Below are 25,631 nucleotides of genomic sequence, written 5' to 3'. Positions count from 1 at the left end.
TGGCTCTTTCCAAAAGTATTCCTCTCACTTTCTAATTTGGGGACATTGTATATGAACCATACCCCTAAAGTATGGAAGAACTGGCACCAGTGCTTAACTCTTTTAAACACATACAAAGGAAGCTGAAATTGAAGCTGGAACAATTTTTGTCTCATGTGCAAAGTTCTCATTTTTATATACACACACATATATATACATACACACCTCCCATGTATTTAATATTAATTTGCTCTACACCAGAAGTCAGCCTTTGAAATCAGCCAGAAGTCAGCCAGTGTGAATACTCAAGTTGCTTTCTGTACTTCTACAGCTTCTAAGAGAATTAAAAATGCACATGAACACAAGAGCTTGATAGAGACCTGCAAGATTCAGCTAAAACCTGCTAGCATGTTCAGAATTAAGGGCAAGATGGAGGGTAAGAGATACGGCTCTTACCAGGGGCAGAGGACAGAGAACACTGACAGAACCAGTGCTGTTTTCTTAGAAAACAAAAACAGCTGAACATCTGTGCAATACATACTACAGTACTCTGTATGTAATACACAGCCTGCAGCCCAGGGAGCTGTCCTCCACCTATCTCAGAACACAACTTGATTTCTCCCTTTGGATAACAGGAAGAAAGACTAGGACACAAAAGGAAGTAGTGCCCTGTGAAGGCAAGGCCTACCAGACCTAGCTTTGACTTAAAGGGAATACAAGGAGGCAACATGCCAACGTGCAGTAGGTCTGATACACAACTGCAACCTATTGCACATGCAGCACATGTTCAGAAGCTCCTGTATCACATCTAGTTTGGTCTTTCCGTGCATGCCCTGGTGCAGGGGTCCAGGACCTCACACTGTCTCAAAGCATGCAATCATGTTACCATGACAAATTTGTCAGCTGAGTTACAGCCAACTGCAAATGAGAGTTTGATCAATCCTTCTCTAGTAAAGGCTCAGTCAAGCCACATTATTCTGCAATTGCTGCTGCCTAAGGGCGCACATGGAGTTTGTTACAGTGGCTCAGCTGATGCACAGAAACTTGGAAAGCCACTGTAACTTGATTCTGCGTCTTAACCCGAAGGCTTTGATTACGCACTGCTTATCTTCTTGGAAGACTTCTAGCTGATTCTGAAGTAGTATAAAGTAAGTTAGAACTATGAATTCAGTTTAATTATTAGCAAGAAAATTAGCATCATCATCCATATCAGGCAAAAGCTCTAACACAAAAGGCAGATTCACAGCTGCCTCAGAGGCCGTGACATTTTCACATTGGATTAAATACACTGTTATCATCTAATCCTGATACAAGGACCAGAGGAGAATGCATATTACAACAAAACTAAATCCTCAATCTCTATGACTTCATGAGGCCTAAATTGTCACATAGCTTGTTTTAAAAAAGAAAAAAAAAAAGAAAAAAAAAAAGTGTCTGTTCTCAGATTTCTCTTTTGTTAAAAGGACATAATGCAGTGAAGGTATACGTAACCATATCTTTTGCCAGTTAAACAGGACTATAACCAGAAATGTCCGGAAGCAGACAGGAACTGCCAGAACTTCTCCATGTACACCAGGAACTAAGCTTGTAGGCTTAGGAAAAAACTATAGAGAACACCCAAAGACACCTGAGGCATTAAAAGCAAAATGAGGAGGCACGTATAGTCAGTTATTCACCCCACTGCATCAGAGAGCTTCTGAGGTGGGAGGTTGGAGCGGGGCAAAAGACTATTGCACAATCAGCAGCTGCTCATTCAGAAGGATGCAGGACAACTAGCTACCAGGAATTATTGCTTTACTGAGCACATCGTCATGATATCCAAGAAACTTCCACAAGTTACTGAATTAAACACCAAYGGCCAAATCAAGTGACAATTCGCTATTTCCTGTTAACAAAAATTGCACAAACCCTATAAAATCATTCTGGTACAGCAAGAGCTGTTTATCTTTCAGTTTACATATCAAGGAAACGAGCTAAACCTAGAAACTTTGGAAGTGCTTAAAAAAGTTACAGAATGACAGAAAGAAGGGGGAAAAAAAATAAATCAGATCTTCTTAATCAGACCGGTTTTAAGAATCTAATCATTTAGTTTTAGAGGATCACCACTAATACATGAAAATGAGATTGTGCTTCCTGTCAGCCTTCAAAGTTCAGGGTCTCCAACAGCTGAAATACACAACTGCAAACATGCTCTAGTTCAAACACTGAGTAAGGGTTGCTAAACAGGGCTCTAACTACATTATCAACCATAAATTAGATAATGAGCATTTAACTTGTTTATCCTGAAGAGGATGACTTCCCCCTGTGCTTTCAAAAAAGAAAATTCTGTGTAAAAAAAGTACAAAATAAATCCAAGTATTCAGTTATGCATGGTTGTTACAGATGTAGGAGAAATTACCTTTCAAATAACACATGAGCATCCTACTTTTTGTAATCCAGAAGAAATTAAAGTCAAAATGCTCTTATCAGTATGCTCAAATAATGAATCAAGATTAACATCTCTGATTATGGGATTTTCTAGTGAATTACAAGCAAATACTTTATCTAATTGTATTTTTTATAATTATACGTGATGGTTAGTACATAATTGCTCTTCACAGCATCAAATAACTTAATGCTGGTAATAGATTTTAATGAAATCTTCTAAGAGTTTGAACTTGCAGATATTAGGCGTTGTAGCTTTTCATTTTTAATGCAAGCACTTTAATTAGTTTCCCTTATTTAACAGTCGAATGCCTTTAGGCAATGAAGTAGAGACTCTCATAGCAGGAAGAACTTTTAATGTAGTATTTAAAAATTAAATCTGATCAAATAATTTCTTCAGCATTTTGATCAATTCTTCTGCTAATTCTTACAGATAAGAAAATAATTAAAGGTTTTTCATTCAGCCTAGCAGTACACCTCTGACTTGATGTCACCGAAAGGACAATGCTATATTTTGTCTAAGTTTATAACAGCACAACAGCTAAGGTAGGTTATCTGCATAGGGGACCTATGCTAAGGAACCCTTTACAAATTTCCTGACTATAGAAATCTGCTATGTTGTCCTGTAAGCACATCTTTTACTTCCTAAATCTAAAGTCCTGTCCAATTTTTGGTCCAAAGGGGAACAAGAGACAGATGTGGTCTATCATATGCAGAGTTTAGCCTGAAATGACTTTCAATGGAAATCCCCATCTACAACATTTTTCTGCTTGCAACACATAAAAACATAGCAGTACAAGTGACAGGCTAGAAGACAGAAGCTATAAAACTGGGATAACATTGTTATAAATGTCATTCCACAGCTAGAGAGAAAACATTTATAAGTTGACATACATTTGGAAAAGGGACATCTGTAAGTCAAAGACAAGTGAAAACAAAACAATGAATGTGATGCAGAACTACTGTACAGTTAGCCACATTACCAAGATCTGAGGAAAAGGACAAAGGGTCTACTCTTCTGGTTTTGTTTATGCATCTAAAAAATGTATCCCTTCTGTTTCTATAAATCCTAGGGATTTCAAGACAAACTGCTTAAGCATCTACTGTGTTTTCTGGCAATCTAAAGATCTTTGAAATTCAACTGGTGTTGAATATAAGGATGCCCCCAAAACCCCTGTAAGCTGGTATTTCCTGATTCGACAAATACTCAACCCTTCAGCTAAATAACCACATGTATACTAAGAACACACTGTCAGGGATATTAAACACCTGTAACTCACACTGGCAAATTTTGAGGGCAGCTTTTTGAGAAGTGTTGGAAAGCAGTGAAAAGGCAAAAAATAGTCTGTATGGTTTATTTAAGAACTATGACAACTATGGTTCTAAATAAAGAGAGAGACCTAAGACACAGGAGAGAAAGAAATCTTGGAAGATGAAAGAGAAGCAAGTACAGCAGCAGGAATGATCAGAGTCATTTTGGCAAAAGCCAGAGACAAAGGGTGAGAAGAAAGAAAGAAAAGAGGCAAAATATTGCCATAAAGAGACAGTCATCTTGGTCACCAGCAAAAGGGTTGGTGCTACCCAAGAAGAGGAGGCAGGGAGGAAAAGCTCTCTTGCTGTGTTACACCAGTTGACTCCTTAACCAGACATCTTTTTGGTATGGAAATGTCTAGGACTAATTTCAGGATTCGAGGACTGAAAAGAACATACCATCTCTTAAAACATTGCTTCTACCTATATTTGGGTCCAATCAAATAAAACATTGCTTATAATTTGGCTGTAATACATAAAATAACACAATTCACTTTACTGGAAAACTCTTACGGAGAAAGATAAGCTGTCTTAATTTGACAAATGAGAACACAAAAGTAGCCTCAAAAAGATCTGACTACTGAAAGAACAAATGATTAATGTTGCACATGCACAGAAGAATTAATTAATTTGGTAGACTTTTTATTTAAAGAAAAGCTTCAGTAAATGTCTGTCAAAAAAGTAATCTCTTTTAACCTTTGCTCGCCCAAACCATCTACATTATCAAAGTCTTCTTCACCTTGGATACTCCTGGGTTTGCTGGCACTATCAAAGTCACAGACCTTCTCCCATTTATCTCTCACTGCTTCAGGAGTCATTGGTTGATTCTTTCCTCTGACAATAGCACCCAAGGATCGTTCCCAGCGCACTAATAAAAAGAACGGAAATGGGAGACATTGACCAGAGAGTTCAAGCTGGTTATCACAGTAAGAAATGAAGAAACTTTTCTTTTCTTTAGAGCACTTTTCATCTAGGTCACTGCTTGCAAGTCTGCGGAGAAAAGGAACAGTTTAAAAGCTCTCCAACATAATTCACCAGTATCACTTTTAGTGGAAGGAACTAAAAGGGCTCACTGCTTTCCACTAATGCTTAGAAAAGCAAGAGCATTGGTTTTAAATTTCACTAAAGCCAACAACAAACTGATTGCTCTTGGGAAATATTACATCAGGTTTTGGATCCTCTCTAGCAAAAAGTTGTAGCCAGTTTGCATCTAGAGACATTCTTTTCTGACAAGATTTTGGCTATTGCTGCTTAGGATCTTCTGAAARTCTTGGGAAACGATAGGGGAAATGTGAAAACTGCTTGTTATCTATTAAAGAATGTTTATACAGTAGCCAGCATCTCCAAATTGTTCCCACAGTCATATCTCAATACTGATACTTCAGAGAAAGTTACTGGTAACTTGACATGAAACCAGTTCTGGAAACTGGTAACCAGGTAAACATGAAACCAGTTCTGGAAGAATACTGATTTCCTGGATCCCAATTAATCCTTTTTTTTTTTTGCTCCCAATTAGCAATTGGCAATGAATAAGGCCATACTGATACTCCATTAGTAGTGACCTGTTCTCATTTTAAAGGTCTCAACAGAAACTACTACAATGATGAAAAAGGTTCTTTTCTTCTGACCAGAGATGAGGAGGAGCCAGAGATCTTCAGCTGCATGAAAACTCTACTCCTCGTGAAGCACAACAAAAGGTTTTACACTGCTGCTCTGGTTTGTTTAACCTGTTTAATATGCTACCCAGGAAAAGCTGTCCAGAGCCAGTTCCAGAGCCATTAGAATGTTCATAGTCAATCAGAAATGGACAAAATTCACTGCTTTTTCAAGGGTGTGTGTGTGTGTGGGGGGGAATGTCCCTTTGAAAGAAGGGGGAAGAACTTCTTGAATTTAATGGTCCTATTTTTCAACCCACACTAATGCTGATGGTATTCATGTAGGCTGGAAAGTCCTTACTGTAAGAAAATAACACTGTACTAGGTTCCATCTACTTAGGAAAAGAGTTAATGAGCTTTCACACACTCAACTAAGTTTCCCATCTGCTCAACAGTCACTGGTGTCCGTGAGTATTCTTTCCTCTCTTACTTAAGCTAGTTTCTGGAGTCACTCAAGGCAACTACTTAGCTGGCGCAACTACTGGTAATTATAAGGCAAGTTGCCTCAAGAGGTCAATGTATATCAATAATATTTTTATAGGAGTGGCAAGGAACTTAAAAAAAGTCTGCTTACTAGTATCAGTGATCAGTGGTACTTTTATACCATGAAAAAAGGAAGTAGTTAAGAAAGGGCAGCATGTATATGCCACAAGAAAAAAAAAATTAAAAATAAATAAATACACTTTTGGCTTCAAGATATCCTTAGTATCCAAGAGTTAATGTTACTTAGGCAGATTTTCAACTACTGTTAATCAGCTCAAAGCATAACACAGCACAGCGTACAGAGTTTCACAGATTCCCATTTGTAGTGAAATTTGTCCCTTTTACTTAATATAAGTAGCCACCACAGAACCCTGGGTCTTCCCTAATATTCTCTGCTAAACAAACTGTCTTGAGTAGAGGTAACTACAAAAATAGGCTGCATAATTTTGTTGCCAAATGAAAACTCAAAGCCAACCTTGCAACACCGCAAACACTTACATTTTCCAATCCATCCGGCTCCCACCTGCCAAGAAAGAAAATCATCAGCTTATCATGTGTTACTAAACGAGGTTTTGGTGAAACAAAACTATAGTTCAGAACAAACTCAATACAGTGAAGTTTCTGAAATACTGCTAATTGTAATTAATTTTAGTTAAGCACTGGAATGCTATCAATATAAAATTTCAAGAACAAGATATTGATGGGAGATAACTACTTCCATCCAATTTATGAGCTAACATTTTGATGAGTGTGCCCATATGCATTCCATAACTAAGTAATTCATCCTTTCTGCAAGTTGCTTTCTGTGTGTTTGAATGAAACATGAACTTCATTTTGAAGTAGTTGCTCTGGTACCTTTTTAAACACGTAGACTTAAATAAAATAATTGATTTTTTTTTCCATACTTTTTTTCCAGGGTGGGGGGGAAGCAGAAGTGAAGGATATAATCCCTTCTTTTGGATACTGAATAAACTATTAATAACATTACCTTAAGTAGTACTTACTCAAATAACTAGAGAGATGCAACTTAGCCACAAACGTAACACACAGATCTCTCCTAAGAAAATATATGCTTTTGTTTTGAAGATATTCAACTTGGATTGTTCGAACCATTTCCCATTAGAACTACCTTTGGAATTGCAGGTATACGTGACAAAACCACTGACACTTTCTTTCCCTTCACACTTCCCTTAGTAGCATACAGGGGCCCACAGCAAATAAGAGCATATGTACCCTACTGAATGACATACATGCTTTGTGTATACAGAGCAGGAGTGACAATTTAAACACAAAAGTTCCAGCATAAGTAGATAGATCCCAAAATTTTAAAACAACCAATACTAACCACAGAGAAACTATGACAGATGGAAAGAAAACACTTATGTAAGAAAAGAGGCTTTCAGACCAGCATAAAGCTGAGAAAGCATATTATATAGCATACAGTTACTTAATTATGAAAAACAGCTCCCTCTTATTACTTCAGTTCAAGTTTTAAGAAGAGTTATCTTTGCATGGAATCAGAAAACGCAAATCCTGAATTAGTTGCTATTCCACACTTTGTGCTTTAATTGTTTAAAAATGCTTTACCCATTTATTTCAACATTCATCTGTTTTCACACACCCACAGAATTCCAGAGTTCAGAAAAGAATCAGACCTACATTTTCTAGAGGCTGGTAAAATTTTAATACTATTTGGTCAATACCATTTAAGACCAAGCCACTGCATTCCTTGGCAACTACAGCAGGGAACACATCCTAGGGTGCGCCAAACACACTGTGTACTATTTTCTACACAACAGAAGGTTCCCAGGAAAGAACCACTGTCTTTATGTCACTGGTCTGAGGAAGCATGAGGGGGAAATGCAACCTTAAAAAAGAAGGAAGGGGGAATATCTTGTTAAAGACACTTTTCTCATTTTTTAACCCTTTAAAAAAAAGGACAAAAACCACAGAGGTACTTACAAAGTAGAACTTATTTCAGAAAAAAAATACAGTCCTCTACCTTAAAATAATTTTTTTCCCCTTTTACCAGTCAGTGGTAAAGTCTTCCATGATTTGGTAGATTTATTATTATTATTACAAAGCCAAGAAAATACTACCTCAAAAGATTATAAAATAAGGTATTTCAAGAAATTACCTAGAAAGCACATTTCCTATGGAAGGTGTCAAACTCCTAACATAATGCCACACCACTGTATTGGTACACTGTTAATGTACAGTTCAAATTACGTGTAGCTTATGAACATACTGTAATCTTCCAGATAAATCAAATGCATGTTAATATGTTAAAAACGTATTGTTACAGAGGAGGAGGACAGAAAACAGCATATAAATAAACAAAGGACCTTATACGAGAGAAGAGAGTAAAAGAAAAGCCTGTCTTAAACAACTAGATCTAGTTGGCAAGGCTAACACATTACTGGAGAAGTGTAAGATTTTGGTCTACTTTAGACTAGAAAAAAAAAGTTACAATAAGAATTATAACAACTGATAACATTCTGAGCACACACCAGCATTTGACAGGTTTGCTTTTGCTTGGCATACTTGTCATATACAAAACAAGGTAAATATTACTCACTATGCTGAGTATGCAGTACATAATCCACATTTTGTGGTCATTACATTGTCAGAATCTCACATGATAATTCAGCTTTAGCAGAAAGTTTAAAACTGCACAGAGTAAAAGCAAATCATTAATTTCCAGCAAGCAAGAAAAAAAAATTACCTCAAACAGACTGCCATTCTCCTGACAGCTCTCATGACAAAGCCAAAGAACTAAGGGAGCAACATACTCTGGTTTGAAAGCATCAACCATATCTAGAATAAATGGGGGGTAGGGGAGAGGGAGGAGAAAAATAAAAATCATACAATAGAAATACAATACAATTTCACCAAATTATTATTCTAACACGTTCTGATCATCACTAGAGCCAGGCAGAATATAACCAACAGAGTTTTGCAGTGAAAAGAACGAACAAACAAAATGAAGTATTTGAAGACTTGTTAAATCTGAACAAGTTGTGATAGAGGACTTGTTTAGAGGATGTACTTCCTCTAAACCTGATCACATTGGTTCTGGGCCGGAAAGATGAAAGACTCTCAGTGTTGGGAACACCATAATGTGTAGACAGCAAAGCCAAGTAGCTGCCTAAACGCTCAACTGAGGAAATTTAGGCCAAAGCTTGGACACTCCCAGCTGACCAGCAACATGAAACAAGGACAAGCCAGTTGGACATAAGCCAGACAGAGCTGTACCCGAGCAAATTCCATTTCAATCTGGTATTCAGTTATGAGTAAGAGGAACATGAGAAGAATTGCAGCTGCTGAATATTTGAGAAATAACTCATTTGGAAGTGACACATTCCAAGGTTTCCAAATGAAGTATTGGGAGTGATCAGCCCCAATAAGTTTATATATTAATTGATTTTTTGGATTTTCATTGTCATCTGGAACAAAAGAAAAAAATTTGGAAAACTAACAACCTGTCATATAGCAGAAAGGTGACTTTCCAGGCAGCTCTTACCAGATATTCTATCAACTTTCTGAAAAAAGTAATTAAATTTGTTTAATTTCCTTTTTCAGGTTTGAAAATATTATTGTTTCAGAAGCAATAGATATATAGCTGTTCTTCAGCTAAAAGTCATTTAGCACTTCAGCATTTTTAAATATACCCTGAGACATAAACAGTTTGAAAAGTTTAGCATAACAGATATTTCTTAAGAGCAGACTTGAAGTAATAGAAGTTCATTTTTAGAACTTCCATGAAGGTAACAGGAGACAGAACTTCATTTAATACGGAGTTATACTTCGTAACTTTATAAGTGCATCAAAAAAGCCTTAGGCTTTTCTAAAGCATTTCAATTCATGTCACACAACCTTCTGTTCCAAAAATTAGCACTAAACTGTCACTAATGCTACTAATCCACTGTTAAACGGATTAAGAAATTGCTGGTAGAAGTAAAAAAAAAAAAAAAAAAAAAAAAAAAAAAAAAAAAAAAAAAAAAAAAAAAAAAGCCACAAACACACTACCCAGGAGATGCAGACTGCATTTATACTACTAGCAAGAACAAAACTAAAATGGACCAGAAGTTGAACATACCCAACTGTTGCAATGCTACAGCATAATTGCTTGCAAACATCTAAGAATCCATAACAGGAAAGTACTGACTATGATTCCATGGACAAATTGATAAGGCTTAGGAAAATATTTCTCAAGTTCTGATGCCCAAATCTTTAGGAGTAGTTGAAAAAACTGGGCAGGAGGAAAGGAAAATTGTGAAGGAGGGAAGAAATAAGTGATTGGAGCAATAACAAACTGTCCTATAGGGAGACCTAAGGATCTCACTCTTAAACATAACTGAGAGAAAATTAGGAGGTGGTTTTATCACTGTATGTGAATATCTTCAGGCAGAAAGACATTCCAAGTACTGAACTCCTTTTTAAGCTTAAAAAGCCAGCATCTGCAGCCTTGACATATGTGACACTTATGTAAATAAGTGAAATAAATCCCTGGAACTGACTACCTACGGAGATGCTGGGTTTTCCAATCACTTGAATTATTTAAACCTAAAACAGAACACTTTACTGAGAACTTAGTCAAACAAAGTCACTGCATACAATCCATGCATGACTGTACAAAATATATTAGTCTTCGCTATCTTGTATATCAGTCTGGAAAATGTAATGGTTCGCCTGACTTTGAACTCTGCCTATCACTAAGGGGGGGAAAAAAAAAAAAGGGGGGGGAAAGAAAAATGGAATAGGCTGATTCTGAAAGACTTTTTCAGAGCAATTTCTTTTTACAGAGCAATTTCTTTTTACAGAGGCTTCTCTCTGAATTCTTTGTATTTCTTTTGATTGTTTGCCAAAATAAATAGTCAGTCTGCTTATCCTAAGTTTGTGCTTTACACACAGCTCTGTCTTGCACAACATTCTCCTTACTGGCTTCTTAGTGCAGTTCTCTGTTAAAACCTGTTCAAATATTCAAAGATTAATAACTGTGCAATTCAGAAATACCTAATATATTGAGCACCTGTGTTCATCATCATCTCCTGTTGCTCCTGGAGCCAAGGACTACATACATGAGATGTTGTGCAAAGTAAGACATTTTGCAATCAGACAATACCATAACAAATGTAGACTCCCTACAAGTGTATCTGATTCCATATCTACTGAAACAAACCTTTCCACTGCCTCAGGATGATCTTGAAGGAGGCTATAATTAAAAAGCATTGCCATATGCAATTGTTCTTGTGAATTACAAAAATTGCTTTGTATCTTGTGACAGAAAATAAGAATTTCTAACAACACATAAAATAGGGAAGTTGGCAGTCCAAAGAAAAACAGAAGGACATTAGGAACAGCAAATTAACATTTTTTGAAATACAAAGGGTTTACATTTTGTAACTGATAAGAAAGCCATGCTTCACCTCACTGAAAAATGTCAGTACACATCGACCTTAAATAGTTCACCTTGTGGCATGATAGTCTGGGTCAGCCTGGATCCAGCAGTAGGTGCAATTGTGTTGCAGTGGATGTTGTACTTCCGGCCTTCAATTGCAATTGTGTTTGAAAGACCCAAAAGGCCAAGTTTTGCAGCACTGTAGTTTGCCTGACCAAAGTTTCCATATATTCCAGCAGCTGAGGAAGTCATAATTATTCTTAGAGAAAAAAAAAAAAAAAAAGTTAAATGTTCTCTTCAAGTTGTTTACTTACACATGATACTATTTTCTGGCTTTGATACTGCATAGTCTCTATATTCCTGCAAATGAAAACATGAAAACAACAATCAAAGCATTATTTTGTATTTTTTGCTAATAAACTGATGTCTTGTCTGGCTGATGGCAAACACCAGACAAATCCTGAAGAATAGTCACAGTAGTGGATAACTACCAGAGTCCTGAACCTTTTAGAGTTATAGTGCAAAACTGCAATAGCTACTCTGTGACAACTGGGTATGGTACTGAAAAAAAGTATTTTTCTTTTCACGTTCTAACTGCACTTCATGTGGCAATATTAAAAAAACAAATGCTTTCAACAGTCAGAAAAAAAAACATTTCCTTAAAAATGGCTTCATCTTAACATCTGTTTGATAATACATGAAGATGCGTTCTTACAATATTCACAGAATTTTCACAGAATCTTAATATATGTTAAACACATGAGGGAGGGAGAATGTTTATACTAAGGTAACAAAATCTTGTCCCTTGTCCCCTAACACTACTGCTGTTGAGACGACTGAACTGCTCACAAGGAAGCTCTAGAACCACTGCGTTTTATAGTAGTTTTGAGACCTGAAAACATCGTGCTGCATGTTTCCTCATAAATCTGAATTCAAAAGAAGAGAGTTTGCACCTTCACTTCTAAAAGCAGCCTGATCAGAATCAGTTCTAATATACTGTAAACACACTGCATAGTTGGGATCAAAGTCTATTTAATTTTTTTTGATTTTTTGCTTCATGGACAATAACATTGTTTTTAATCTAAATAAAGAGGTAAGTATTATTAGTACTGTTTCAATATGGTCAGTATGAAAAAAAGCTACAAAATCTATAGAAAGCAAGCATTCTGCAGCTGCCACACATATATACATAACCTGAAGAGACATTCACTAACAAAACGGAGCCTAAAGAAGCGTTTTCCTAAATGGATGCAACTCCTGAGCTTTAGCCATGCATTCTGCCTGCTTACTCGGCTCCTGATTTCTTCCCTTTTCTTTCCCATCCCATTGCCTGGATGGGAATGGATGTAATTTTGGTCAGAGAGTGAGGAACAAATTAACACTCCTTTAAACACGTGAGTACTGTGGTTAAGAACAAGACTGATTTAATCATATTGGCGTTTTGACACAGAAAAAACAACAGAAGTTGAAAACTTGAAGCTCTGAATTGACAGCACTTTTTCAGCTAAAGGTAATGCGTATTAAAATAGACTATGAACATCCCACAGTTACTGTAAGACAAATCTTTGCCCAAAGGGAAGCAAACTGACCCCTCAAAGAACAAGAACCACAAGCAGAACTGGATGCACCTGCCAATGGAGGTGTAGGAGGAAATCCTCTTAGACATGCAGTCACATGCATATAATATCAAATAGTTCTAATGAGCTCTAAGGAAGAGAAATGATATTTCTATAACCCTGTAGCTCCTGTCTGGGATATCTGCCTTTACATGAAGAGCGACTTTAAAGGTTTCTGTGTGTGAAGGTGGTGGCAGCAGAATTGCAAGGATAAGATCTCTTACATTTGGATGCTGATTTTGTTCATCTAGGTGACAATGAAAAAAGGACAAGAAACACTTTCACTGCCAGGGCATGCAGTCTGTGCACATTGTTGTTTTTTTTTGGGGGGGGGGGGGGTGGAAGGGGAGAAGAAGATAAACACATTTTTACCTGCCAAACTTCTGATTTTTCATATGATTCCATGCAGCTCGGGTGACCAGGAATGATCCCCTCAAATGAATTCTATGAATTATATCTAGGATCAAATTAATGGCAGTTTAATAAACCCAGGAATTCATTTGCCGACTTGAAATACACAGTTAGTTTCTTCTTCATAACAAGAACTGCATTCTCTTTCACACTTTCAAATGGAGACTAGGAAGGGGTGTTTTCTTCCTTTTTTATAGATCACTGAAGTGTTCACCTGAACACAAAAGTCAGCCAACGTGAGTCACTTCCTCCTCTTTGATGGGGCTCTCTCATCTGCGATTCACAAGCATCCAAAACTTCTGTGCTCGAGCACAGTCAAGCAAGGACTGCAGAAGCTAGACCCTCTTTGCAAAAGCCTGCCAGTTAACTGCCTCATCATCACCTGCCATCTCAGTGAAGGTTCCCCCTGTTCTTCTGTTCCTTGGCACATCAGCTTTCTTTCCTTTGTTGTTAGTTTTCAGTCTTTCAAGGCTGTTTAGTATTCAGTCAGCCAGCACTGGGCTATGAATGCAATCTGCTCACAGAAACTATTGCGTTTCACATGACCGTTTTCTGTATTCCACTCAGCACACAGGAGTGGCAGCTAGAGCCTTTCTTCCCCTTCAGAACTGCATAAGCCTAGCATGAACTGTAGCACAGATCTGGTTTGCAATCAAACAGGCAGTTAAGCACAAGCAGCTTACAAATGAGCCTTAAGGTCAAACACAATTCTCTATGGTCAGGCATAGACAGCCTTCCCCTCTTCTCTTCCTCCCTGTGCGACTGGAAGGGATGCACCTTCTATCTTTCACATAGTAAGTGAATCTCAAAGTTCATCAACTCACCCCAATCTTCATCACTTATCCGAACAAATGAACGGTCTCTTAGAATCCTAGAAAACATTGTCAGGAAAAATCAAAAAGAAAGATGAACATGTGTCTACACAAAAGTGACATTCCATAGTCAAACAGAAAAAAAAAAAAAAAGAGCAAACCCAAAAACTTTAGATTTACTTACCCAGCATTGTTTACAACAATATCTGCAAAAAACAAACAAACAAAAAAAACACACACACACTAAATGAACACATGTGCTGATGAAGTACAAGCTTATTAGCTTATTTCAATTTTTCTCCCACTTCTAATACTAACATACATGACAGGTATAATACTGTACATGTATACTCTGTTACTATTCTAGAGCTGCTTATCCTGATTAGGGACATTCTAACATTGAACAATGATTAAAAAAAAACAAAAAAAAACCCCATAAGATATTCGGGAAGAGGAAAGCCTCAGCCTACCAAAAGGACAAAGACCAACAGAGAGGAAACACTGAGAAGCACTGGCTACCTGGGAACACAACACCTGCAGGATGCAGCCATCCTGCTCAGTTTTGCAGCTTGCTCTGAGGTCCAGAGTGCTCCACGCTATGCGGTTTGCACCACCCTCTTTGTTGGGGTAAACCCGAATAGTAACAGAAATCACCACTGAAGAGCAGTTGCAAAGCCACTAGAACAACTTGGATCATAACAACTCTTAGGAGAATATTTCCTTTGGTTCCTGCTAGCTCGGATCACACGTACTTTTAGGCACTTAAATGTTAAAGTTAGATAAGCTTCACACTTAAATAGGAGCAGCATATCCAAAACAGAAACTTTATTCATTAGATATAATACCTGAAGTGTTTTCTTAATTTGCGCCTATACGTTTTGATCTTCATACGGGCTAAAGAGCTTCCAAAACATGACAGAGCATGACTGACTCTTTAATTCCATTATTTATCCTAATTTTAGACAACTAGTTACAATATTTGGTGAACTTTGTGAGCTTTTGAGACAGAAATTATCCACCATTCAGTACCAAAATTCTGAAGAAGAAAAATAAGTCTTATTTTGAGCTTTATACCTCTATTAAAAAATACCAAAAGACAAAGCAGCTGCCATTCAAACTTAAAGTGAAAAGCCCCTGCATTTGAAAGTTTCAGGTTTCACCAATTTAGAGCTGCAGATATCCAAGACTTATAATTTCAACTGCAGTCACACTGTATTTCACACACTTCTTGTCAACTGTGCTGTTTATAATAGATTTGAACTTGCAAACAAGTTAAAACAAGAAATAGGTAACTGTACCAATCCTCCCAAAAGCCTCAAGTGCTGTCTTCACAAGCTTTTCACCATCTTCCACTGAATCTATTAAAAAAAAAGTATGACTTTTTAAGTAGAATGAACTGTATACATTGCACTTCCAGTATATTAATAGCTAATTCCATGGAATTAAAAAGAACTTTGTAGAACCCCAATATAAACTCAAATTTAGCCACTATTTGCATATGGCCCAAGGCACACTCTACTGCACAATGTCTGACATTATAGGAAAAACAAGAAGCAAAATGAGTCAGAAGAGTCCATTCCCATTTTGCCTCTGACAATGGCTGCTGGCACTTTCAGTATCCCGATGTTGAGAGAACATGTGAAAGAAAAGGGTTTGGAGTATTAATTAAAAAAATGCTTTATGTCACTTGGTTTTAATGTCTCTCTCCCTACTCCAAATTACATTCCACCTTATTTAGATAGTATTGGCAAGCTGACAGTAGTCCTTTATTAAGCATGTCAACTTGTCGTTTAACACGGTCCATTATTCCTGCAGATGAAGTATTAAATCTAATCTGAAAAAAAAAAAAAAACATACCATAATTGGGTACTGCTTTCCCTCCTTTTGCTCTGATTTCATTAACCACTTTGTCGGCAGCTGAGGAGCTTTTGCCATATCCCTTGAAGTCACCTCCAAGATCATTCACTGTGCATCACAAAGAAAGGAATTTTTCAAGATTAACACTCAATAGGTTTCATGGTCTCTCCTTATCTCATCACCACATTGGAAGTCTTAAAGAGTACTAACAAAACCTGCTGCCCCTGGATCCCACTGAGAATCTCTGATAATTAGAGAAGAACAGTATGTCATGTTACTGGATTTAAAAAAAGTATAATATACCATATCATTTTTTTGAAATAACTTGTGAAGCAGAACACAGACTTTTTTCCCGTACCATGCATTCAACCTACTCGCCCTGCCGAGTTTATCCCTCCAATTGTACTATTACAGTTCGGAGATTAAGATCTACCATACCACTCACAGGTGATTAATTCTGTTCTTTCATCAAACTGCTAAAGCTACTGCATGAACTGTAAACAAGACTTAGAAGACTTTGTTCCTGTTTTCTCTTTAACTGAGTAGCTAAAATGTTACTGGTAACTTAGGTATGGAACAAATCAAGAAGTCTAAACAAAGGCAGAAGAGCCTGCCCTGGAACTCTGGATCCTGCTCCTGCAGGGGGAGGACTGTTGGCTGACACAGGCAGCTGCGCTGTTTCCAGGCTGGTCTGCATACTGGGGCACGCACCATCAACAGGACCTGCACTGTATCATTGCCGTGGACAAAGCCCAGAATGAACAAGTCATGGAGTTAAAAAACAAAACAAAACAACCCCCCCCCCACACACACGCACAAGCTATCCCCCCCAGATTTGTATAGCCAAAAGCAAAAAAGAATTAAGACAGAATATGACAATGTACTCAAGTACATTAAAAAAATTGATGCAGAAAAAAGGAAATAAACTGCTTTCCATATCCAAGCTAAGTAGATCAACAACTAATAGTCTGAACATGCAGCTAGGGCAACTCAGATGAGGCATTAGAGAAAACTTGCAAGAAGAGCGAAGCATTAGAATAGGCAAGGTGGGAGGACTGGCCAGTCCACAGCACCAAAAGTCTTTAACATGACATTAACCAAAAAATGAGTCAGGATCAGCACTAGGAATTCTGATCTCCTTTTGAGAAAGAGAAGAGACAATTTTGTGCTAAACATTTAAACAATGTCATTCAACTAGTCTTGTTAAGACGTTATAACTCTATTAAAGACATGTTTATATATGTTTACACTTCACTTAAAACAGCAATTTGCTGACAAAAGCTTAATTAAGAATGCCTTATGTAAGCAAGAATTTAACTAACATTAGTTGTGTCCATACTAGAGAGTTCCAATATTTTACCTAGATTAATTATTCAAAGGATTTAAACAGATTTGTCAAGTTTGCTATTACACACGAGACTTAAGGCTTTACCAATACATTAATAAAAGTAAGGACAACACACTAACCTCACTACTACATATAAACTACACCCTTCTACAGAAGTATTTTGGCTCACAGAATTTTGATGTGAAAGACAGAAGTAATTTGTGCCATCGTAGGCTGCATTCAGAAGGCCTTTATTCTTAAGTGTATTTCTGTCATGATAAAAGGTTACTGTCAAATCCCATTAGTTTTCAAGTATCAGTTTTCAAGCATCAGTTTTTAAGCTTGCACCACACTGAGAATCACTGTAAAACTAAAGTAGGGGATGGCAGCACCAATAAATATCTTCGTATTCATCACTGTTCTCTCACTGCACTAGTTAATTGCTAAATTAGATTAAAGCAGTTAACTGACTTAGTGCAAAATATGAAAGTTAAAACTAGAGTTCAAAACTATAGTTACCATAGCCCTCTCTGTTTGAAGGTCAAATGATGTAAACTAAGTGACCACCACATCAAGAAGTTCCACAAAAGGTATGGTGAAAGGGTGAACATGCTTGTTCTTTTTGCTGTTGTTATAGCACTACCTCAAACTAATTGGACAGTTGAACACTTGGCTCTGCTGCCCTTTTAAGTATTTTCCTGGATTAATGAAATATATTAAATCAGTATTTGAATAACATTTCAATTTAAAAGTGGTATTAAATTAATATTCAGGCATAATAATGTAACAGTCAGCACAATGAATGCAGGATAACCAGTTTTGATTTGAATCAACTTGTCAAACAAAATTACTTTAAACACATGTTTGCAAGCAAATTATTTGCTGCTGCTGAGTTCTTTCTTATGCAATCAAACTTATTTTTAGAAGTGAGATGATAATTACAAAATAAAATGCTTCAAGGAGTATTGAGAACCTATTGAGGCTTTGCAGGTCCACTCCAGAGAGTGCTTAAAAGCAGAAGTAAGCCTGGAAATATTTGGGAAAGTTCACAGAGGTAAAAAGCTCCAAAAGCATCCCACAATGCAAACTAACATACAGAGAGATACGATCAGGAGACATGCTTCAAAAGCGTGACTGTAACCCAAACTAAAACATTAATGCAGAAACACCTTCAAGTAAGTTGGAAAGAAACAGTAGGGTGTCTGGATATACTTCAGTGTGTGAGACAAAAAAATAAAACATTCCCTCTCTCCCCACTTGCAACTTTTTCTGGTGAGAAGTGTGACAGAGATACCAAGAGTGACAAGAAAAGGCAGTAGTTGGCAGTCTTTGAGGGAGAAGAGATCCATTTTAGTTGCACTGGTCAGTGTAACCAAGCCGACACCAACTCACTCAACAGAAGGTGAGTGGGAATGAGATGTGGGACTGGACAGCAGGTTAAAGACACAAGGCCTATGTCTTAAATCTGCTTGCATTAGAGAAATCCAGACATTTGCAAAAGTAACTTCTCAACTCATTTAGGTCAGAATCATAAGACAACAAGAGTGAAGAAGAAAAGCATTTATGAGTATGCAAAGCACTACCATAATCAGTGATAGGATTTTGGCAAGGGCATGGAAACAGCTGCAGATAAAAAAAGAGATGAAGTGAGGTGCCATTTCCAGAGAGAAACAAGAAGTTTCCCTTACAGTCAGTCAGTTCTGAACTTACTGATTTAGCTATTGTGCATTAAGTCCAAGAGATAAAGGAGCATTAGCAATAGTCAGGCAATATAATAGATTCTCTTCCAGAACATTCTGAAAAGTCAGAAAGCTACTAACTACACAGGATTTATACAATTAAATATTTGGGCTGCTTTAATAACCTAATTCTTGTTAAATAAGAACTTGAGGTGAAATATTCATGTTCCCAGTAAATAAGGGAAGTACCAAAGACAGCAACTACCAACAAAAATCCCTCTAGATTCTATTAAAGTTTTTTTTAAATTGTCTACATACAGACTTTTTGTATTTAATCAAGAAAGTAAAAACAACCAATTTATGAAATTTTATAAACTGAGATTGGGATTTTTATTTGCAAGTTACTAAAATCAGTGGGCAACTTCTTGCAGGTTTAATTATATACTCAGCAAAGTCTGTTTAACCCTTTAATCTTAAACTCGTCAGCAATACCTATACAAATTCACTCACAGGCAGTGAAACTACAGATACAGGTGCCAACTGCTGAACAGTGCACAGGAATATAATTTAACCATCAGAATTACTTTGTGATATGGCAGTTTGTATGGCCAAATACTCTCCAAAGAGGGTTCAACCAAATGACCATGAAGCTCTGACAGAAATCCTTTACCAAGAGCTATTTGGTGGTCTTTGGAACCAGACGGCTCTAATGCACAATGGCTTTCCATAGAGAAACAACACAGTGCACTTTCAGCACATTCTGTGTTTTCTGAGGACTACTGATACTGCATCACACTCTAACAATTCCTTTCCTTGGAGAAAATAATAGAAGGTAAGTACTCACATTTTCAAATGGCCATATTAGAAGTTTCTGAACAGTGCTCACCTGAGATAATATCTTCTCTGGCCGCAACTTACAGTAAAGATTAGTACATATAGATGAAAGTCAGGTCAGGATGATGATGATTCATATCGACTTTCCAGCAAAGATAAGCCCTTAGACAAACTTGGGTTACTTTTTTCATACAAGAAATAAAGCTTAGAAATGAAATTTAAATCTCAAGAGATAAGACAGAAAACTATTAAATAACAAAGGTTACTGTCAGAAAGGGCATGGACTGTTGAATGCCAGTTATGTAAAAAGGCAAAGGTTATTGTCTAGATCAAGTTAGTTAACATAAAACTTACCAACTACAGAAGCTCCTCTTTCAGCAAAAGCCAGAGCATATGCTTTGCCCAATCCTAGTGGGGGGGGGGAAAAAAGTCAATTTGTCTTCTGCATTACAGTTCAGAGAGAAAGTTACACAGAAATGAATTGCATTAAAAAAGATGTACCAAATTAACATAAACACCTTGAGGGTCTAAAGTAAAACTGTATTTCATCTAGAAGTTAAATTTTCACATAAATTCAAAACATAGAAGTAAACTATCTGATAAATTTAAGATGGAACATTCAGACACAGAAAAAAAAAAATTGTCCAATTGCCCATGCTCACTCTTTGCTATTGCACTCAGAAGAACCATCAGGGAAAACTGCCTGCTGCTAAATTTGTGCTTGTGCTAGTGCTAGAAAAGACATTTGTTAGACAGAAAGTTGAATGTCTTGATGTTTTTAACCTTGCAGAAGGAGGGGATGTTTCAAGTTAATTATTTACATTCTAAGCTACTAAGATACTTCCTTAGTTCAAGTGAGTCTTGCAAATTTGAAAAAGAAACATATGCACTGAAGAAAATTTAGCCATGACTGAAAATGTATTGAAAAAAAATCCATCCAATTATTTGGACAAAAAGGAATCACTTAATTGTGATAGACTACCCAGATGCACCCATAGGTTTACCTAGCGTATTAACAGAAAGTCATTTTTACCTCATGTACAGAAGCAAGACTCTTATACCTTTACTCTGACTTAGACTCTCGGTGTGTTAAACATTAATTATTTGTTATGATTAATGATTTACTTACAGGGATATTATTTATCATATCAGAAGCTACTGAAATCAATGATAAAGGTGGTTCTTCCCATGCCAAAAGATACTGATATTTGAATGATCAAAAGATGATCAAATACCTCTTTGCTCCTCAAAAAAAAAAAAAAAACATTCAAAACTAGCTCTCAAAAGAAAAGCAAAAATCAGAACTGTTTAGATTGTTTTGAAATACACTGACCTCTCTATGTAAACACACAAACAGTTTGGAATTTTCCTTACAACTCCCATGGGCCTCCAACAAGGGATGGTATCACATGTGAGGCATACATACATCTACTGCCTGATGTAACTGAAGTCCCAGAAGAGAATTATTTTTGGAGAAACCACGTAGCTGAGAAGAGTACAAAATTCAGACCAGGTCATATGTGCCAGCATTCTCAACTGACAAGCAAGGGCAGAGAGCTTTAGCATCAGAACTAGTCTTAAAGAAATATAACTTAAACCTCTGAAAGCAGTTAAATAACAACAGAGCTGCATAACAAAGAAGAAAAATACTCCACAGTAGCTTTGCCCAAGCTGAAAAGAAACTATTTTTAGATGCCTGTGCACGCGTGTGAAAACAGGTCTCATTTTAAAAATGAACAAGTTAATGTTTCAGATGCTTTAGATAAACCCCCAAATCTGACCTGTGCTATAAACTATGCTATAAAAAAAAATGCTATAAAGTAGAAAAAGACAGATAAGAACTAATATGAAGCTAAGAGAGCCTCCATTTGTGTTGGTTTAAATTCAATTAACCACTTTTCAAAAAACTGTTGTGAAGTAAGATAATCCAAGGACAGCTTTCTCTGTTAACAAACCACTTCCAAGCAGCCTAAAAGTACAAGTGTCTGCGTACCCATACTTATAGCAATCAATTTTTGCTTCGTGCAATGCTTTCTTGGAGCTTTGTTATTGATGATGTTTCTTTGTTTCGCTGTTATCTAGGGTCTTAACTTTACTTCAGTGAGATCAGTTATACAGACAGAAGCACATCAATAAGTCTGGTAAGAGCTGAAAAGCATCATACAAAGATCTGGCCTCAATTATTTTCAGGTTTGTCATTTTCAGGTGACATGAGTCAAACGTTCAGTGGCTTTCCACAAAATTTAACAGTCTTGGTCCTCCTCTGCAAGAAGTCACATAATCTAGGCCCCAAAATATCCCCTCCTGCTACTTGCAGCTCCACAAAAAACACTGCAGGAAGGCAGAGCCTCCTTGGAGGATTATGGAACAAATTCCTTCAGTCGCTAAGAACAACTGCAAACTTTGCCGCTTTTTGTTCCAAACTCACAGGTCGCATCTTTGCACTGAAAGCACTCAAGAAGGCAAAAGTCAAAGCACGCATTCAAGGGAAGAAAAGAAAGAAAAAAACACAAGAACTTTTCCTGCCAAAACCAAACATTCCAGTGCAGAACCACCTTCCCCGGGGAGGCCAGGCTCAGTGCCCCAGACAGCACAGACCAGCCCTGCTGCAGAGAGAAACCTCTCTGTCCTTCCGCTCCCGCGCTGCCCTCTCTCTTGTGCTGGCACACGCCTCCGTCCTGCCACAGAGAGCCAGGCTGGAGGCAGTGCGGACATGCATCAACTTAAATCGCTGGCGGAACAACAGTGTGCGAGATCACGAAAGTTACAGATGTTAATCACAATGTCAGAGGCAAAACTGGAAGGAATTAGGATGCTAAGCGCAGCCGGATGCCCACTGCTGACGGGTGCGAAGTGCTGCGTTACCCCTCGTAGGTAACCGCAGAATAAAAGGCACATCTGTGGGCAGGGCACCGACGCCGAGCGGCGCACGGGCAGCGACTCCGGTCAAACTGCGACACCTCCCAGGCACGGCAAGAGACGCCGCCGCAAGCCCTGTGCGGCCCCGGCGGCACCGGCTGGGGCTGCCGCGGCGTCCGGGCTGCCCCTCACCAGCCCGCCGCGGCGCAGGCCCGCCACGCTGCTCCCCCAACCTCTCTTCGGCGGGGGAAGGTCCGTTTCTGGCCAGTGAAGCTGCTCCTAACTGCCCGCAGCCGCCGCGGAAGGGCACGGGGGCACCGCGGGAGGTGACAGCCTCCGCCGCCTCCCCCCAGAGCCCCGCCACCGGCCCAGCCGCCGCCTGCGGGGGCAGAGAGCCGCGGCAAGGCCCCCGCGAGCCGCTCACCTCCTCCGGCGCCGGTCACCAGCACCACCCGCCCGTCGAAGCGCAGCCCCGCCGCCATGGTGCTGCCCGCGCCCGGCCCCGACGCGCCGCGCAGCGCGCAGGCGGCGGGACGGGCTGCGGCGGGGGTGGGGCGCCCCGCCGCCCTCTGGGAAACGAAGTCAACGGCCGCGCCGCGAACTTCAACGGCTGCGCCGCGGGCGCCCCAACAGCCGCCAGCTGGAGCGGGGGTGGAGGGCGGCTGTTGTTTTCGGGCCCCAGCCCTGCCTCCTGATTGCGTTTTCATACCTTAAAGACAAGGCAAGCTGCTTGTGAAATATTCGCTCTTTAACATGCGAGCTTGTCGGGCCTGCTCCACAACACACGCGGTTTTGCATATGCCTAAACAGGCCACAGGCGGGTAGGGTGGATTTCAAGATCAGGCTGTGTGAGTGTAGACATCTTGCTTCCGGTTAAAGTTGATCTGAAACAATTTTTACTTTTTCCCAGTCCAAATCACTGCTTTCTGTGCTCGCTTACTTGTTGCAGGAGTTCTTCTGATTAAACAATTATTGTGAAACATACCGTTTGTTAACCTCCTTGAGTGGAAGACTTCACTGAAGAACTGACATTAAGGAGATGTGTTAAGTATCTGAGAATCTAGATTCACCAACCCCCCCCCCCCCCAGTATTGTGGAAATATGCTAACTTTAGGGAACTACTTCTAGCTTTCTATATTCCTGCATCTTAGAAATGGGTTGTTTTCCTCAGGAAACTCAATGATCATTATGTGGACACATATATGCGTGACTGTATATGCAGAAAGCATATATTTGCTCCCAGTTTCCAGCCTTTTGAAGAGTACACTATATTGTCAATCAGCCTAATGAAACATTACTTATTCACAGGTCCAAAACTGGTGAGTTAAAAATACACAAAGATAGAAGTTTTGTTTCCCCTGTTTCTTTCTGAACTTGACTGTCTGCCATACTCTTTGGCATTCAGAGTAAACGCCCTTGGATGCAATTTCTCATTTCCAGACAATGAATTCATTCATTGTAAAGCATTTCTCTAACACTTATCATCTCAGGGTCTGTTTCATTGCTCTGTAAAGTCAGTGCAGAGAAATCCATCAACTTTGCTGAGCATTGGCTCAGGTTGTAGATGAGCTGAGAAACATCAACTATATTTGCTTCCAAATAAGCCTGCAAAATGGATAAACAGTTTCCTTTTTATAGACTGGAAACCAGGGAATGGCTGTATAACATACACAACTGTGTAGCTGAGGGAGCTGGATGCAAATTCCCCATCCTGTAATCTTAGCCTTTCTCTTCAAGATACTAATCTGATTGTTCTTTGTGATTCACTTTTAGCAGTTGGCAGTAACTATTCTTATAGTTTGTGGAACTGACCTATGCATTAAATAGTGAGCATCTATTCATTATATCATTGCAGAATCAGTATGGTTTGGGTCCCGGTCCCTCAAAACGTAACTGTATTCAAGTATTACAAAGCTACTGCTACAGAGCTCAGTAGATCTAATCAGGACTTTCTAACAGTACCTGCCCAACTCAGGGCTGATGAACTTTATCTGAACTACAGGCAGGGATCTCTTGGAGTTGTTCCTTCTTTTGGGCTAGCTCTCCAAGTCAATTGAGAGTGCCATAAGCCTGAGTATCCAGGAGCTGTAAACTCTCTGCTGCGTTGTGTTGTCTGTCTTAAATCTAGGAGGTGTTCAGGGAATCAAGGACAGCGTAAAGAGTCCCCAGAATTCGGAGTAGCTGGCTAACGTATTTTGTCTGGGAAATCATCTGCATACTTCCTCTGCACAGCCAACCTTTACTTCATGTATCTTTCTTGTACAGTTGATCAAGTTTAAATTATTTACACAGCTAGTAGAAAGAAAAATTGTATTTGCTGCAGATTATCTCCTTGACTATTAGTGCTTTATTGTCTACACTGAAGAGAGGTGATAGCTATTTGGAGAGCAAAATAGGGAAGATTAGGGTATGTGACCTGAAGTAGTCTGTAACAATTACTCCTTTAGAAGTATGAGGAATAGAGATGTATTATTACCTGTGATTGTATTACCTGTAGTTCAGTTTGAATGGAGGTGTTAAAATAAATTAAATGCTATACTTGCAGTTTATAGTTTGGACACTAGGGGAAGTATTGTACTACAGTAAAACTTATTAAATCTACATTTTCAGATACCACACCTCTAGCAATGAAATTTTTCTATAAAGAACCTAAGAAAGGCTTATGCAAAGATGAAATCAAAGGGACACTGCTTTTAATACTGACTAGTTTTACTAAGCCAATAGATTTACTTGTATAGTGGCATTCTTCTGGCTGCGTAGGCATGTTATATGTACTCATTGGGAGTGAGAATAAAAGGTTCCTGAAGCAGGTAAGGGAACAGAGGCCAGTTAAATAGTCTACTAAAAGGAGTTTAAGTATGGGAAATATTGTTGAATGTGTGCAGAAAGAACCCACTGCACCAGATGTGCATTATTACAGAGCTGGATAATCTGACTAAAATACCCTCATGACAAATTACACTTTCTAAGATAGCCTCTTTCA

At 38.4% G+C, this 25,631-nt stretch overlaps 1 protein-coding gene across 5 annotated transcripts in view; it reads right to left on the bottom strand.

Annotated features, from left to right (window-relative positions):
• HSD17B4 (hydroxysteroid 17-beta dehydrogenase 4) overlaps positions 1-23,149 on the bottom strand; it is a 67,509-nt gene extending 44,360 nt beyond the window's left edge. For 2 of the 5 annotated variants that reach the window (XR_003257731.1, XM_026091091.1), the window contains exons 1-11: positions 23,073-23,149; positions 20,144-20,197; positions 15,950-16,057; positions 15,391-15,450; positions 14,277-14,298; positions 14,105-14,151; positions 13,242-13,326; positions 11,325-11,512; positions 8,578-8,669; positions 6,351-6,375; positions 4,454-4,582 (exon numbers count right to left, since the gene is read on the bottom strand). Coding sequence is in view for 4 of the 5 variants with exons in the window: in XM_026091091.1 (XP_025946876.1) it covers positions 4,454-4,582; positions 6,351-6,375; positions 8,578-8,669; positions 11,325-11,512; positions 13,242-13,326; positions 14,105-14,151; positions 14,277-14,298; positions 15,391-15,450; positions 15,950-16,057; positions 20,144-20,197; positions 23,073-23,130 (868 nt within the window). In the remaining variant the exon portion in view is untranslated. Of the gene's footprint in view, positions 1-4,453; positions 4,583-6,350; positions 6,376-8,577; positions 8,670-11,324; positions 11,513-13,241; positions 13,327-14,104; positions 14,152-14,276; positions 14,299-15,390; positions 15,451-15,949; positions 16,058-20,143; positions 20,198-23,072 lie in introns of those variants that run through there. The other 3 variants (XM_026091092.1, XM_026091093.1, XM_026091095.1) reach the window with 3 other exon arrangements.
• Between the last annotated feature and the right edge of the window lie 2,482 nt (positions 23,150-25,631).

Source organism: Apteryx rowi, unplaced genomic scaffold (assembly GCF_003343035.1).
Source record: "Apteryx rowi isolate R43461 unplaced genomic scaffold, aptRow1 scaffold_899, whole genome shotgun sequence".
Classification (NCBI taxonomy): Eukaryota; Metazoa; Chordata; class Aves; order Apterygiformes; family Apterygidae; genus Apteryx; species Apteryx rowi.
This window is presented reverse-complemented; position numbering and strand designations above follow the sequence as displayed.